The sequence below is a fragment of the Antrostomus carolinensis genome, unplaced genomic scaffold (assembly GCF_000700745.2).
Source record: "Antrostomus carolinensis isolate BGI_N321 unplaced genomic scaffold, ASM70074v2 scaffold33486, whole genome shotgun sequence".
NCBI lineage: Eukaryota > Metazoa > Chordata > Aves > Caprimulgiformes > Caprimulgidae > Antrostomus > Antrostomus carolinensis.
In genome coordinates this window covers 7,225-23,441 of record NW_010321706.1, presented here as the reverse complement: position 1 = coordinate 23,441, position 16,217 = coordinate 7,225, and the positions used below count along the sequence as shown (strand labels likewise).

At 42.0% G+C, this 16,217-nt stretch overlaps 1 protein-coding gene across 1 annotated transcript; it reads right to left on the bottom strand.

Annotated features, from left to right (window-relative positions):
• Positions 1–572: 572 nt before the first annotated feature.
• APCDD1 (APC down-regulated 1) lies at positions 573–15,822 on the bottom strand (the record flags this gene model as incomplete). The annotated part of the gene is made up of 4 exons (XM_029085461.1): positions 573–894; positions 11,942–12,473; positions 13,747–13,932; positions 15,791–15,822. Coding segments are annotated over 4 exons (1,072 nt in total), but the record flags the coding sequence as incomplete, so codon positions are not given.
• Between the last annotated feature and the right edge of the window lie 395 nt (positions 15,823–16,217).

Genomic DNA, 16,217 nt, shown 5'->3' with positions numbered 1-16,217 from the left:
GTGCTGCTGCAGGGAGGAGGTAGAGAAAATCGTGAGCAGAGCTGAGCCCAGGAAGAAGGGCGGGGTAGGGGGAAGATATTTTAAGATTTGGTTTTATTTCTCATTATCCTACTCTAATTTGATTGGTAATAAATTAAACTAATTTCCCCAAGTCAAGCCTGGTTTGCCTGTGATGTTAATTTTGTTCTCTCCCTGTCCTTACCTCAACCCACGAGGTGCTTTTTTTCTCTCTGCTGAAGGAGCCCTAGGATAAAGATCTAATCTCAGACACTTTGTTTAGATGCATGAAGTTTGGTCACTGGAGTCCAGGACTTAGTGATGTGAAATCTTACTTTCTTGTGCTGTACTTAAAGATCCCTGCCTCAAATGAGTACTGCTTCAGCGGTGCGAAATACCATGCAGCTATACAGGTTGGGTGGGTATTCACACAATGCCTGTGAACTTCCCAAGAAACTACTAACTCTGGAAGACGACAGAATGAAACCATCAGCCATCACATGGTTACGAGCGAACACTGCTCTGGTCTGTAACTACTCGCCCACCTCTGCCTGCACTGTTGCGAACCACCTTACCTTTGAACACAAACTCTGTGCCACCCATCACTTTGGATGAGTGCACTCCCCGGCTGTAACGTCCCTTGGCATAGATGGTGAAGGTGGGGTGCTTGCAGATGGGGTCAGAGTAGTGGTAGTAGTGACCTTCCCAGGTGTTGTTGTTGTCATGGAAGATGAAGTGCCGGGTGAGGAAAAGGACCTCTGGTCGCACCTCGCAGCGCTGGCTCACCCACTCTCCATGCAGGCCTATAGTCAGATCTGCCTTGGGGGGTAAGATGGGAGGATGGTGCTCATCTGACCGGTAGATGATTCTGCATGCGATGCACGTGCGGTCGTGGTTCTGAAATGAAGCAGAGAGAAACCCTCGTTAGACATTATCTGTGATAGAGGGCAATGAATCAGGCCACCTGTTTCACGTTGAAGCGACACCAGCTCAGTATTTTAAGGAATATGTTGTTATTTCTTATCTTTTTAATGTTCTCCTGCAGATCTCACCCTTCAAAGCACCTGAAACATGGCACCACTTGGTTTTGTATGTATAAGACTGCACAGCAGGAGTGGAATTAGGAGATTAATTTCCTCATCTGCATTTCTCTGAAATGAACACTTTGGTTCATCTTTTTACTGGATCTAGAAAAGGCTGACTTTATCCTTCAAATGATACAAGAAGCTGGCAGATGGTAATTTACTATGGTAGGGACCTGTCAACTTGTGTTAGAAATGAGTATATTTGCTGAGCTCTTATTTTGCATCTGCCTTTCAGTCGTTAACTTTGGGTACCGTAAACGGACACCGGTGTCCTAAGTACATTTTTTTTGCCCGGGAGAACAGTAAGCAGTGATTTTAAACTTTTTCAGCTTTTCTAAACCCTAATACAAGCCTGTGAAGCGTACAACACAGCCGGCCACTGCCAGACACGGTGAAAGCTTTACGGCCATCTCCAGTGGGAAGGGGGTCGGGGGTGCCTGCGGGGCTCCATGGCCACTCACAGCTGCGGGACAAGCACCAGCCTCGAGCAGCCGGGTACCCCTGGCCCCGTCTGTGAGCACCAGGAATGAGTTATGAGGGGCGTGCAGGCTCTGAGTCTGTGGCAGGAGGGGAGGGAATTTTGTGCTGAGGCTTCCACCTCCTGACATCAGAAAACAAAACTACAGACACCTGTACGTTGTTCCTAAGGCTAACTCTTTCCGCCTCTGCAGGTTTTGTCTTGTTGGCAAGTCTGGCCTAGCTATTCTCTTTTCAAACTGTACTTTGCACTTTTTCAATGGCAAGAGAGACAGCAGCATTAGCATTTGTCTCTGCTCTGCTAAACCTTGAAGTAAATTTTATGGATCAATAAAGGATTACAAAACTAATTTTTTAGCTCACTTCATTTATGACAAATAATTACACCAAGAAGAATAAATGCTGCCCTGCAAGATAAAAGCAGTGTTTTCTGTTTTACTAGTGCCTATTGTGGGCTGGCGATGTGCTGTTTGCTTACATCTCGGGATCTCTAGTTGACTGGTGATGTGCAGAGGGGCTGCACTCAGAGCTGTTAGCGAACTTATGCTCGGAGTGAAAGGCAGACCGCTCATACCTTCATCTTTCAAGGACACTCAGTTCTTCCTGGAGAGAGGGGGATGCACTGGGTGGGTTACTCACATCCACCTTCTTCAAACTGCGAGGTGTTTTCCCGAGGTGCAACTCAGAGTGCACCGAGTTAAGAGCTGAAGCTCCCCACACAGTCATAGAGGAGAGGGATTTATGCAAACACTTTTTCTTTGTGCTCCTTTCCAGCCCTCTTTTCTGAGATGTCTCTGAGCTCCCTCCATAACGTAAATACTCATATTCATTGCTTGCACTTTAAAGTCCATGTGAGCTGCGAAGGAGTCAGCGTTTCTCCACTCGCTGCCTTCAGCTCATGGCACACTTTAGGGGTGACATTTACATAACCTTCATTAGCGCCCTGAGTTTCTGAGCCTGACTGTAGGCAGCTTAAGAGAATCAACACACAACTCCCACAACAGATCCCTTTTATATATATTCAACAGGGCTTATATTTGCCCCCACCTCAGACCAGAGAGACACCAAAAGTCAGTAAAATCAATGAATGTTTGTAGCCCATCTGGCTCTTTGACCTCTGTGTTCTCTATCTGGAACTGCTGTAACTCTGTGCAGCTCTTCTAATTACGAAGACTTTGCACCAGCTCTGAAGGTCTAGCGAGTTGTGCTGCTAAAATATGTCCAGCCTGCCTGCCTTCTAATTACTGACGATGTGTCTGGACGAAGGGGCTGAGGTGAACAGGCACTTTTTGCAACAAACAGGGAGTGGGACAGGGGAGGCTGGGTGGTGAGGAGGGAAGTAGAAGTATCCCTTTTGCAGACTGGCTCAGATACCTCATATGGACGTACTCTGAAGACATCGCTTCCCCGAGACTAGCATTTGAATCTAAGCCTACTTAAACCTTTTTTTTTTTTTTTTTTCTGTGAAACAGTCTTTCACAGAGTTATGAACTTCTCAGTGGAACAATATGCCACATGTAAACTCCCTCAGTATGACTTTTGTCCAAGTAATAGATAAGAGAAACATCTCGTTTTGTTATGAGGTAATTGGACTTAATTATGGAGTAATTTATGTTTAATAATTGACTGTATTTTTCACTGTTGCTTTTTCATGTTGGCTGCTCTTGGCTCTTAATTACACTAGCTAAGGCTTTGCAAATCACTCCCTTTCCACGTGTCTCAGGGAAAGATTATTTTCTAAAAACAGGTGTTCAAAGAAAATAGGGAACAGAGGCAGAGGACATTCATGTCCAAACACGATTAAGTACTCTCTAATAAAAAGCTCATTTGGGCATGACATAAACTAAAAAGCAATAAAATGAGCAGTGGACAGGATGAACATCTGCTCTATGATTATCTTAGGTGTACAATTCAATATTAATAGTGAGGTCTTGCTAGAAGGACCAGCCCCTGAAATGGCTGCTGCCCAATGACTGGAAGATGCCTTCCTATGAAGGGTGCCTCCTTGCAGCTCTGCAATGCCAAATTGATGGTGTCCCAATTCCTTGCCTTTCTGGGTGCTTGTTTAGAGCCAATTTTTTAATTAATCCATGAGGCCAAGTGAGCTGAAATAAGCCTGTATCTCTGGATAGAAACTCAGTTCCTGTAGTCAGGGAGAAAATAGTTTGTGATCTGAAAACTTCCACCAAAGATTTTCCTTATCCCTCCCTCCTGCTGCCTCAGCTGAAGTGGTAACAGGGCCAGAGAGCTCTGGGAAGCCAAGCAGGGAGGTTTCTAATAAAAAAAGCAAACAAGGATGAGGTTCCTTGATCTTCTTCCCAATTGCTGTGGATAGTCAGAAACATAAACCCTCTCAGCACAGTTTAATTTTCTCTTAAGTTCTACGAGATTCTATAGCTGCCTAGGACTAATTTGCCTCTAATCAATTCACAGTGTTTTTTATGGCCCACGCCAAAAAACTATCACGCAACAGGGATACTCTCTGAGCAATGGTGAAATAAGCTTTGAATAACGTGTGGAAAGATCTTTTTGGAAAATGTTCTACTTTTCTTTGAACACCCTTGTATTTTGATGCTGTGGTCACAGAATAAGACATCTGTGAACCAAACGCTTTTCAAAACAGAAAATCTACACTTTTCTTATGGTTCAAGCAGAAGCTGAAGTCAATGCTTAATATCAAGGAGAGGACCTGCAGTTGTATTTAGGGACAAAGCACTAATAGTAAAGAGGAGGCTGAAAATATAACTATATTCAACTGAACACCTTGTTCAAACATATTTGCTCTCTCCTACATCTGCTTATTCTTTATATCTTGAAAATGTGTCTGTATCTATCATCCAAAAATTTTGAACCAATGTTTGTCTGAAACAGCTCAAATTGTAACTCAATCCTGCTCTTGTGGAATTACAATAGGTGACTGTTCTGATATTTAGATATTTACATAATGCAAAATTAACATTAACTCAACTATAACTTACTGGTTTTTAAGGGAAGATTCAGTGCTTAGGCTACTTAGAGCCTGAGAGATGTAGTGCATTCTTAGCAGAACAGACTGAAAAATTAATATGATGTTTTTCACTAGATTCTTATGGACATGGAAAAAGATTTCATTGAATATACACAGTCTGGAAGAAGAGAGATACAAAGCAAAATTTTGTTTTCTGGTATTCAATTTTTCTCTGAAAAGCAAATGTTTCGCTTGAAAAAACAAGAAAAGCATTTTTAGGGGATTTTTTTTTAAATTATTTTTAATGGCGAATTTTGACCATTTTCTCATAGGCTCTCTGTGTCTTCTTTTATAGTTGCAAATAGTTGGTATTTTACCAGACCAGGCACATTAAGAAGACAAAAGCATAGAAGGTAGCGATGTGTCATAAGCTCCAAAACCACTAAAAAATACGGCAACTCCTGTTTTAGGAGACCTATTGTTGGGGCAGACACGGGGCTGCTGCTAGTTGGAGCTGACCTGGGCTAAGGGAAAGCAGCAGACAATTCTGAGAAACAGTGAACCCTATTAGTTTTCTCAGTAGCAGTTTGTTTTACACCTGCAAGGTCTTTAAACTTGTATGACATTACACAGCAGTTTCCCAGAGTAATTTGGGAAATCATGTCTCCTCTTTTTATCTGGAGCTGCTGCACAGTGGATGCATCCTTCCTATACCTTAACCTGGTTAAGAGATTCAAGTATCAGCTCTGCCTCAGCAAGATGGAAAAGCACATGCTCTTCGCAATTGGTTGTGCCACCTTTGGACTCCTCCTCACTCTCCTCTTCCCCTCCAGCAATGCCATCATCAAACCAAAACCCAACCCCAAACCTTTGGCAGAGCAGTAACTTCTTTCTGTAACGCCTTCCTTGGGGCTCAGGCCTTTCACCTTTCACTTTTTATTAAAGCCCAGCTATTCATTGTGGGTACTCCAAGTATGCTCTTCCCTCCCTGTGCCCCACACCATTGCCAGCTGTGATAAAAGCTGGAGTAGGAAACCCCTGCCATGTGAATGCACCTATTACCATGAGGGAAAGCACTGAAGACGAGGGGAAAGAAAAGACACACTTAGCAATGATCTCTCACACCCACCTGAATACCATTTGTCACTGGCAGGGCTAGACCAGACTGGAACAAGGCATGCCTGGTCAGGATGCTTTAAACCTCATCACCTGAGAAAACCAGGTGCCAGGTTTTAGTGTTAGTAACTGAGGGCTCCCAGGATGAGTACACATGGAAACCCCTGGGAGAACGTAAATTCAAGGGAATACTTACAAGTCAACAAAAAAAGTTGGATGGCTTTGCCTCACATTGTGAGCAAGCCTAGTCCACAGAAAGGACACTTTTAGGAATTGCTCAGTATACTATCAAGCTCTGCTCCTCCACCGCTCCAGATAACTGCAGACCAAGACAACACTTTAACAAATGGCTACAATCTCTCTCCACCACAAAAGTGATAGTTTGCAGGCTTTCCATGACCTCATATGAAGCTGAGTTGGCTAATGTGCATTAGGCTGGCTCTGGGGAGTTGACAAGCATGGTTGACAGTTATAATTCAGCCTGCCAAAGGGAATGAAGAATAACAAAGATTTAAGACTTTAATTAAAAATCTTGAAGCAAGTGAAATGCTGGAGAGAGTGGTAACTCCTTTGCAGGGTTGTCAGTTTGAGATTTCTTTTGGTGGGGAACAGAGGAGCTGCAAGCAGGAAGGAGGATGAGAATAGGTTCAGATTTATCTACAAATGCATACCATGTATTTTAAGATATTGAGGAACAGGTTTTATTAACTGCTGCCATGTGGAGCAGTGGGACGATAGTGGAGGAATCCAAAGGCACTACACAACTGTCTGATCTACATGTTGATTCTGTTGCACAACCTGGCATAAAACTGAAATAAACACAACTGACTTGAAATGAAAAAGTTGTCTGGCTGTTCTTTTCTGATATAAACTAAGTTAGCCTGGGCAAAAGACAAGAACAAAGAGAAAACCTTTTTTTTTTCTCAGATGAATGTGCTTGCATGTCATCTGTCCTATTAAAATTATACTAATTTATAGTGACATGAATATTTTGGGGAGTATCAACAAAAAAATTCCTGGAAAACCCAAAGGGGCAGCTTGAATGTCCATCTTGAGGAACAGAGTATTCCAAAACAAAGCTGCCTTATGTGTTTCTTATGCCTTTATAAAGCAACTTATATAGGCCTCTGAACCATGAAGCATTACTAGTGAGTCCTCTCTCCCCCCTTGCGAAAGATGAAGCAATTATGGTTCGATGCCAACAACAATGAAGGTGTCAGTAGTTTAGATACATATGTTGAGCTGAACTGAAGGTCTGTGTTTTATTTTGCTAGGCTAAGTAGTTCATTTTGATCCGTGGTACTCTATTTGTATTGGTGCAGGTTTTACTGCAGTTGCAGAACAGACAGCAGTAGTTACCAAAGATGAGTAGGGTTTTAAAAGCAATGTTTAGCTTTTGAAGGTCACACAGAGAGTGAAAAGCAACCTTTTGCTTCAGCCCTTTCCTAGCCCTAATGCAGGTGTAGGCAGTAAGTGTAGAGTGGCACCTTCAAAGGAGCACTCTTCTGCAAGGTCACAGCCAACAGCGCTGGCAAGCGTGGCAAGGACCTGCCTCAAATAGAAGCTGTTTGCTTCTTCTTATCTCTGCAGTGCATCACACGCACTGTTATTGTTCATAAACCTGGAATTAATCTATGTGAACATTCTTCTGAATCTTCTTTCTTTGCTCCCCTCATAATTTCTCTAACTGAGAGTCTTTTGCACGTAATAATGAACAAAAGAAACCTTTGAAGTGTTGGCTTAATCTAGAAGTCTAGTGGCACTACTCTGGCAAACAAAAGAGTTTTGTCCTCCAAAATTACACTTTTTGGTTGAGATAATGTTTTGAGTATTTCTCTGAGGCACTTCACGTGTTTAACATCTATTTATTAACTTATGCTTGCATTTCCCTGGGACATCCTCAAATACATAGCATTCCCCTATAGATGAAGTCACTGAGTTTCAAAGAGATGAAGACTCAAATTTTGAAAAGCACAAGAAGCTTTGTGTACTTTGTTCTTCCACCACCTGGCTAAAGCAAAGCCCAAACACCAGTCTCCATACGTTGAGTCTGTATTAGCTGCAAATGCCAGCTGCTGCTGGAAGTCAGCTCCCAGCTGTGAATAAAGTAGTTGAGAGTCAATCCATTGGAATTGCATTTTCAAGACAGAGTGTCTTATTGGAAGTGTGTGGTCAGCAAATGTTTGAGCATGGCAAAGGCAGAAGGAAGGTCATCCTAGCACATTTTAAGCTTCTTGTGATGTTCCAGACCACTCCAGCCTTACTCCTAAATAATGATCTAACTAGAATGACCGGTCATCACACAGCCCTGCTCCGATCTATCCTGTTAACTCTGTCAGATGATAAAATAGCACAAAGAGTTCTTTGTTTACAAAGCACTATTGCTGAGGTAATTAGATGCAAAATAAGTGTCCCAGTATTGCTGTTGTACACATTTCCTGTAGTTTTAGAGTAGATATCTCTGAAAACATCTTCTGTCCTTCCACATAGCAAACAAATACTGCATTCAAGCTTTTCTTCATGCTACAAGTCCCTGTATGCATTTGTAAATCAGGTGCAATTTTATGACCAGTCAGTCAGGCTCCTTGGTGCTGTCCTAATCAGGAATATTTTGTATAATATGTGTGATGATAGCCAAGCAGTTCCCCCCTCCTGCCCTTTTCACCCATGTGCTCTCTCATGCTAAAGAAGCTGTACATGCAATAGCTTGAATTCCTTGATAAACTTGCAACATCAGGAGACATCAAAGACGTTCAGCCCTGTTCATCAGCAAGTCCTAATTGATATCTTGAGCAAGGTTAGGAGACTGCTAAAATAAACCTATACAGTGACCTATTAATCAGCTGCACTCAGGAACTTCCATGTATTTTACAGGAGGAATTTGTTTAAGGTATGCTCTGATCTAAGAGAATACATAAAGCCTTAAGAGATGACATCCTATATATTTTTAAAAGCTCCCTGATTTTATATGAACACTTGAGATATGGTAATCTGTGAATTTATTCAGATTTGTAGCGCAGCATAAAGCTGTCTGGTTTTTGGACAGCCCTTTTGATTTACCGTCCTGTGGTGAAATCGCTGCAGGAAGCTGGAGAAGGTCCAATTCTATTTGTTTAAAGTCCTGATCATGTGGCTTTGGCATTCCTAACATATCCAGCAATCATTTGCTTTTAATTACCGTTCATTTCAACCACATAAGTAATGAATGTGGCTACCACATCCAACTTACAGGCTGTGTAAACTCCTGAGCTGGGTGGAACTTTCTTCTATATAGAGGCTTAACTATACATTTAACTCAAAATGTGAATCCTCTTAACTTATTTTAGCCAGGCCTTTATAAGTTTAAAATAAAAATAAATAAAAAGGAAATGAAAAAAGCCTTAAATGAAAGATTCCACACAATACACCTGATTCACTTCAGAAGCAATTTCCTGGCCTCCTCAACCTCTTGGTATGACTGTAGAAACCTTAAAAAAACAACTTGATTTAATGTTTCTATTTATTCATGGTGTCCAGTTTCCAGAGGAGTCTGTGACTTGTAGTTTTAAACTCAATTTAGCATTTAAACTCATTTTCAGCTGGGTCCCAGTGGAGCAAAAATTAGAAAAGGAAAAGAGTTCAAAGAAGAAGGGTTATAACCTTTCAGCGGCACGTTTGCCTGGACTTTAAAAAAAAATAAAAAGCATCTCTGTTACTATTCTTCCTACATTTGGCAAACACTAGGTCAGACAGACGGGTTGTGAACCTGTTGGTACAGAGAACTTCACGGTTGGGTACAAACCAACAGCCAGAAGTCTTTCATGGCAGCTGAGGCAAAGGTTCATTTTTTAGGGGTGCTGTTATTTGTATCACGCTGACAGTTTAGTATCAGCAGGCCCAACTTCTCTTGAGAAAAAAGAAATCTCACATCAAATCCGAGCAAGAGGAACCTACCAAAAAACACAAAGAGAAGCTGCATTGTTGCACACTTGAAACTTGTGTTAAACCTACACATCTTTTGCAGTTGAAGGCTCCAGCAGAGATGGCTGTCCCAGCAATCCACATGCTGTATGTAGACATTGTGGGAGCCACGTGGGCCTTGCAGGAAATGGTTGGAGAAGAAACAAAGGTATCGCAGCTCTCCAGAACTCATAACTGGCCAAACTGGGAGTTCAAGCAGTGGCCTGCAAGGCAGGACCTGGCGCCCTCATTTATTAAGCTACAGCGGCTTCATCACAGAGAGCTGGAATCTGTATGTCTTTTGGTGTACTCAGGGTTAACCTGTGCTTTCTATAGTAACAGCACTTTGTAGCCAACAGCACTCTTATGAATGTGCTCCCAGTGTCATAAATTCAGCCTGGAGATTCAGCCTCTGCCAAGACCTGGCTACCAAAAATCTTACTTGGAAGCACTGTACTTCATGAATACCAATGGATAACCAGTTGGCTTGTTTGCTTTTCCTCTCTCCCAGTTCTTGTAAGCATATGATACGGAAGCCTTCTCTGGGATCCACACCACAGGCTCTTTCTGATTGGAGCAATCTGATCCCTTAAATTTGAGCATTATATTTTAGAGGCAGGATATTTTAGAGGGAAAAAGTGATGTTACAGTAGCAGAAGAGACCAGCAGGAAAATAATTACCAGTGTGTCCTAAATTAACAGCAGATCTGGACAAAAATCTTATTTTTATAAAGCTAGTTGACAGGACACCTGATCATTCTGACTGTAATGAAATTACTACAAGGTGGAAGTGTAAGCGTTTACTATATTGTGTATCAGCCCATAACAAGACGACTAGATTTAACCAGAAAAAATAATCAGCTAGAGTAAATTAAATAAAGATTTTGTCTCTGTTTCATGTGGTCAGAAGAAGATCTACCATATTTTCTAGAAGAGATACAACAGATAGGTTGTCAGATAATTTGTACCTACCGATACCTGCGATGAAGAGATTTAGGTAAGAAACCTCAATCCCAAAGAAGCAAAAAGAAAGTTGATGTGCTTGTTTGAATTAATTAAAGTAAAATGTTGATGAGGAACATGCTGTCATTCATCTGCTGCTGCTGAAACTCTCCATTTCGGGAAGATGTGTTTAAAAAGAAAATGCAAATTTGTCCCTGGTCACTTGAAGAGAGCATAAGAATGACAGAAATGACAGCAGCTTCATACAGAGACACAGTTGACTGTGGATTAAAATTATCCCTAGGCCATGTTATTAAAATTATTAAAGGCAGATCACATAAGATCCTGAACCACTGAAGTCGTATGTTCACTGGAGGCAGATGCAACCCAGGGTGGACAGTTTCAAATGGAAGAGAAAGCCAAGGCTTTCGAGGTCCCTTCCAATCCCTAACATTCTGTGATTCTCTGATAAAATCTCTCCCTTCCCCTCTTGTTATTTCCTGCTATTGCTGATAAGCTGTAGCTGATTTTTGAATTGGTTGCAATGAGGTGATTAAAAATGGTGATAACCCATTAGCTGGACGTGATGCTGTGGCAGCAGCCAGCCGGAGCACAGCGGCAGCCAGCAATGTGGTTCCAATTGCCGCCTGCCTTTGAAATGTCACCAGGAAAGATCTATAGACAGCCCTCCTGCTATAGGCCATCAATGTCTACTCTTCCTGTTTGATTTTTATTTAACTTACTATGGGTGGATGAGTTCCCAATGAAGCTGAGGGCACTTTGAGGCCCCTTTGAAAACTGAATTATCAAATGGAATTAGAGCCCCATTCAAAATTCACCTGTTTTTCATTTCATTAATGTGTGTGCCTGCATCTGGATCCATGACCTGCACAGCTCATCAGTTTTTTTTCCCTTCATGCTACCCCTTTCATGTGCCTACCTTCCAATTTCCTCTTTTCTCTTCAGGATCACCCAACTTCCATATGCTGATACAATTTGATTTCTTCTCTCCCTGGCACTCCTGTAGCTACACAAGCATCCACTGATGCCTGTTTCTCTTGTCCTTTCTCAGTCCTGTATCAAACTTTCTCCCTTCTCAGCTGCTAGACTACAGCTGCGGTCTCAGACAACAACTCCCATTTCTGCATACAAGTCTTTGATTCCATCTTCAGAGTGGCCTTTATTGACCTTAGTTCATCAGACTACTTTTTGCACATTCAATGCAGCCTTGTAAACCACAGAAGAGTTACTATTCTCACAAAATATGCTCTGTGATCTTTTATTAATTGGCTGCATCACCTGTAAGGCTTCAATCCACCTCTTATTTTAGAAGCACATCTACATTTTGGGTTACACTAGTACACTGACTCAGGAGAGCTGAATAACATGGGCTTTGTCACTAGTATCTTAAAAAGACAGCATATATCCAGACACGTACCTTTGCATTTTGAAGAGGAGGTTGGTAACTAGAGGGCCGATAGTACCTCCTCTGAGTAGCATCAGTGTGAATGTCTCCGAGAAACAGCTCCTCCACAAGATGGTCCAAATTGTGGTGCAGGTACTGCTTCTCCACACGGATCAGCTGGAGTTCGTGCATGGCAAAATTCAAAGCTTTGGTGCATTCGCAGCCATTCTCTTCTCTCAGCAAATCGTAGCTCACATCCTGCTCCCAGGGACTATCTTCCGGTATAAATCCAGGACATGTATGGTTCACCAGCTCACTCAGTTTTTTGGCTATTGCTTCATTGTGGCATATGATCTGTATGTTGCGCAGCTGATAATCAGCTTCAGTACCCCCTCGGATGATCCAGGACGCTTGGCGGAGACGTATTTTGCCACGTATAACTAATGTGTAGATAGGGTTTGTGCAGCGGTTGCCACCGTAATAAAATTGATAGGCCTTAAAGGTATTATTGTGGTAGAACCTGTAAGATCTTGTGATGAACTCTGGGCCTGCTCTAACTTCACAGCTGTGGGAAGACAGAAAGTAACGGAAACAAAATTTTAGCAAGGTAGCACATCATGTACGCAACAGGTAACAAGACAGAGGAAACCCGCATGGGTCCACAGAGACACTTGGGTGCTAACATCCCTCTGGCATAAGTGGGAGTAAATAGGAACTTGGCATCTGTGGCCTGCCAGTTAACCAACAATTTCCCCTGCTGTCACACTGTTATTAATATACCGCTTCATGGTGATCTTATCTAAGGGCTTTATCTTTGTAGGTTTAAATACTTTAAGTCATGTTAAGCTTTTCCTTTTTGTCTGGGGACCACCATGTGACTCAGTTCTCCTCTGAAAAAAAGTAGCAGCTTATTAAACATCTATTCTTCTCTTTTGCATGGTAGATTTAGCAGAAGGACTGATAACATCAGAAAGTGAAATGCCAAACGTCCACAGAACAGTACAAAGAACTGGCTTCTACAGCTGCTGTACAAGATTCTCAGTGGTGCTCCACCAACTCTGGTTTGTAGAAGACATGCAGGATCATGTCCTCAGCTTTTGTACTCTCAACAGGGGTGGCAATTAATGCAAACTTCTGACTGTTAATGCAAAACTCCTACATGGTTTGAATTTGAACCATGAAATATTCAGGTTTTGTGGTTTTTTTCTTTGTGGGGGTTTTTGTTTGTTTGTTTGTTTGTTTGTTTTTTTCTGAAGGTGTGAATGGTGTCAAAATGCCCCAGTCTCTCCTCCTACAAGTCACTTCAAAAAAGCATATGAATATTGCCTGCTGAGACACAGAGAGCAAAATAGCTCTCTGAATTACAAGTCATCATGTATAGAGAGTAAAAGAACTGGTGAAATACAGCTTCCTAATTTCTTTTGCTAATAAAACCTATGCTAGACACACGCTCTGAAAACAAGGACCCATTCAATGGATCTAACGCATGTAGTCAAAGGTAGTACAATGTTATGTTTGAATAAGCATCCATTTTGGCAACTTTGGCTCCTTCCTATTCAAAGAGAGATTTAAAGCTATTTCACAGCATGCTGTTTAAAATCCAAACTATAAATTGATTCATCAAGACAGCTTTATAGCATGCTATTCTACCATACATAATGCTGTTTCTTCTCCTTTTATGCATAAACATAGAGAAAGCATCTGGAATTTAGAGCACCACCATATTAAAGGAAGTATTTCCCCTGCTGTTTAAAGTGGAAATACTCATCCTTCTCTCTCTGCTTCCTTCTTCTCTTCTCTTCCCCATATATCAATCATCTTGTTTTATCTTTCCTTACCCAGTAGAGACCCAGTGTCCCTCAATATTGGGAGGCATCTGCACAGTGATCCGAGCTCCATTGTGAAGGTGTTTCAGCATATGATGACACTGTGACTCCTTGAAAGCCCTCCACGCACTCTTCTCCAAAGACCGAGGGTGGGACCTGCTGTCCGAGTGAAGAAGAGCAGAACCTTCTCCCAGCCCTGTGATAGAAAAGCATAAATTATCAGGAGACAGTGCTGAGAAGGGCTTCAACACGATAAAGAAGGTTGTGAACATCTTGTGTTGAATGACACTTGTTCGCAGTGTTATGTGCCTGGGAAATTACTGTTTACATTTCTTTTCTCATCTGAAAAAAAAATTAAAAAATATGGGAATCTCTTCCTCTCTATCAGCCCACTAGTAATCTACTAAATAGATCTGCTTTACAAAATACACTGGGGAGAAGGTTGTGTTTCCACATCCAGGAGTTGTGTCTCTGAACCTGAATTTTATAGACACCTCTGTAATCTCTGGTCAGGAAAATAAAAAACTTGGACTGTGGAACTTTTAGAAAGTTGCATCCAGATCCGGACATAAACTCTGCGGTTTCAGCCCACCTCTAATTTGAACGCTTCTATAATAAACTTGCAAATAAAGACTACTGTTTAAAGCCAAGGGAAAACAGATATTAAAAGCAAAGCCTCTGCACACAGGAAGCCTCTGTGATGACTGAGGTGGTCAATTAAAGGCAGATTCTACTATTTTTGTTTTAAAGGGAAAAAGGAATTTCAAAAGCTAATTTTGTCTCCAGCACTCAGTAATTTTGGTTTCTAGTAATGTATACATACAAAACCCACCAGCACTCTCTCAACACAATATTAATTGAACAAAATGAATACATAGCTTGAGAAAGAATGCATCTTTACTCTTTTAGGCACGGCCTGCTCTTAGATATGTTGGAAAACATGGATCAAAAGAAAAACACACATATAGAGGTTAAGAGGTGACAAACATGAACCTTACATAATGGGTTGGAAACTGTATTACTTTGCCAGAAGCAATTTAAGAACCAGCAGGCTAGAAAACGAATACAGGGTGGGGTGGAGGGGCCGGTTGCGTGCCTGGGAAGTTGGGGCAGCCGTCCTGGGAGACGGATATCTTGCTACATGTGCTCCCAGGGGTGGGGTCTAGGGTTGACCCAATCTTTTCTGGTGCCCTCTTGGCTGCCCGGGTCGGGAACTGGGCTGTTGGGGATCACCAGTGCATGGTGCAATGAGCTGCCAAACACAGGACCCTATGCTTTATTCCCCAGGCCGCATCTAATGCTTAGACATGTGCTTGGGCAGCGCACAGCATTGCTACAGAAACTGCAAGAAAATCCATGTTATTTGTTTTTAGGTAGACACCGTTTCAAACCTTTGCCATTTCCTATTGGAAAAAAGAAAACAGTGTCAGTGATTCATTATGTTGGCTGTTCTTAGATCTTCCGGAAGAAACCTGGGTAGCACCTGGGAAAATGGCATTGCTAAAAATATAAATACATGTCAACTGCTTAAAAATAGCAATTCCTAAGCTGAACAAAGGCAAGGACTTATCCAGTAGGCAGGGTAAAGAATGATCAGAAAAAAATACACTAAATACTTGAATGTAAACAGCGTTCACCACTGAATGTTCTGAAGATTTAATGAGATTAATGAATACAACCTCACAAAGTCTTTACTGGAAAATCTGTTAGCTTTGTTGCAGGTTACAAATAATTCTTCCATCTGAATGAGAATTTATAGCCTTACTAAAGGGTAATAAATACTAGGGATGCTTTGATATTTGAGCACACCTTCTGAGATGCCCTTAAAGGAGCCTAATTTTCAGAGGCTCAGTACTTCTCCCTTTTTGGAAGTCAAGGCTTCTCAGACAACCATATCCTGGGCTGCATCAAGAGAAGCATGGCCAGCAGGTTGAGGGAGGTGATTCTGCTGCTCAATTCTGCTCTGGTGAGACCCCACCTGGAGTGCTGCGTCCAGTTCTGGAGCCCTCAGCACAAGAAAGACATGGACCTGCTGGAGCAGGTCCAGAGGAGGGCCACAAAAACAATCAGAGGGATCAAACAACTCTCCTATGAAGAAAGGCTGAGAGAGTCGGGGTTGTTCAGCTTGGAGAAGAGAAGGCTCCAGAGATCTTATTGCAGCCTTTCAATACTTAAAGGGGGCCTGTAAGAAAGGTGGGGACAAACATTTTAGCAGGGCCTGTAGTGATAGGACAAGGGGCAATGGTTTTAAACTAAAAGAAGGGAGATTCAGAGTAGATGTAAGGAAGAAATTCTTTATAATGAGAGTGGTGAAACACTGGCAGAGGTTTCCCAGAGAGAAGCCCCATCCTTGGAAATATTCAAGGTCAGGTTAGATGGGGCTCTGAGCAACCTGATCTAGTTAGATGTCCCTGCTCACTGCAGTGTGGGTAGACTAGATGACTTTTAAATGTCCCTTCCAACCCAAAACATTTTATGTTTTC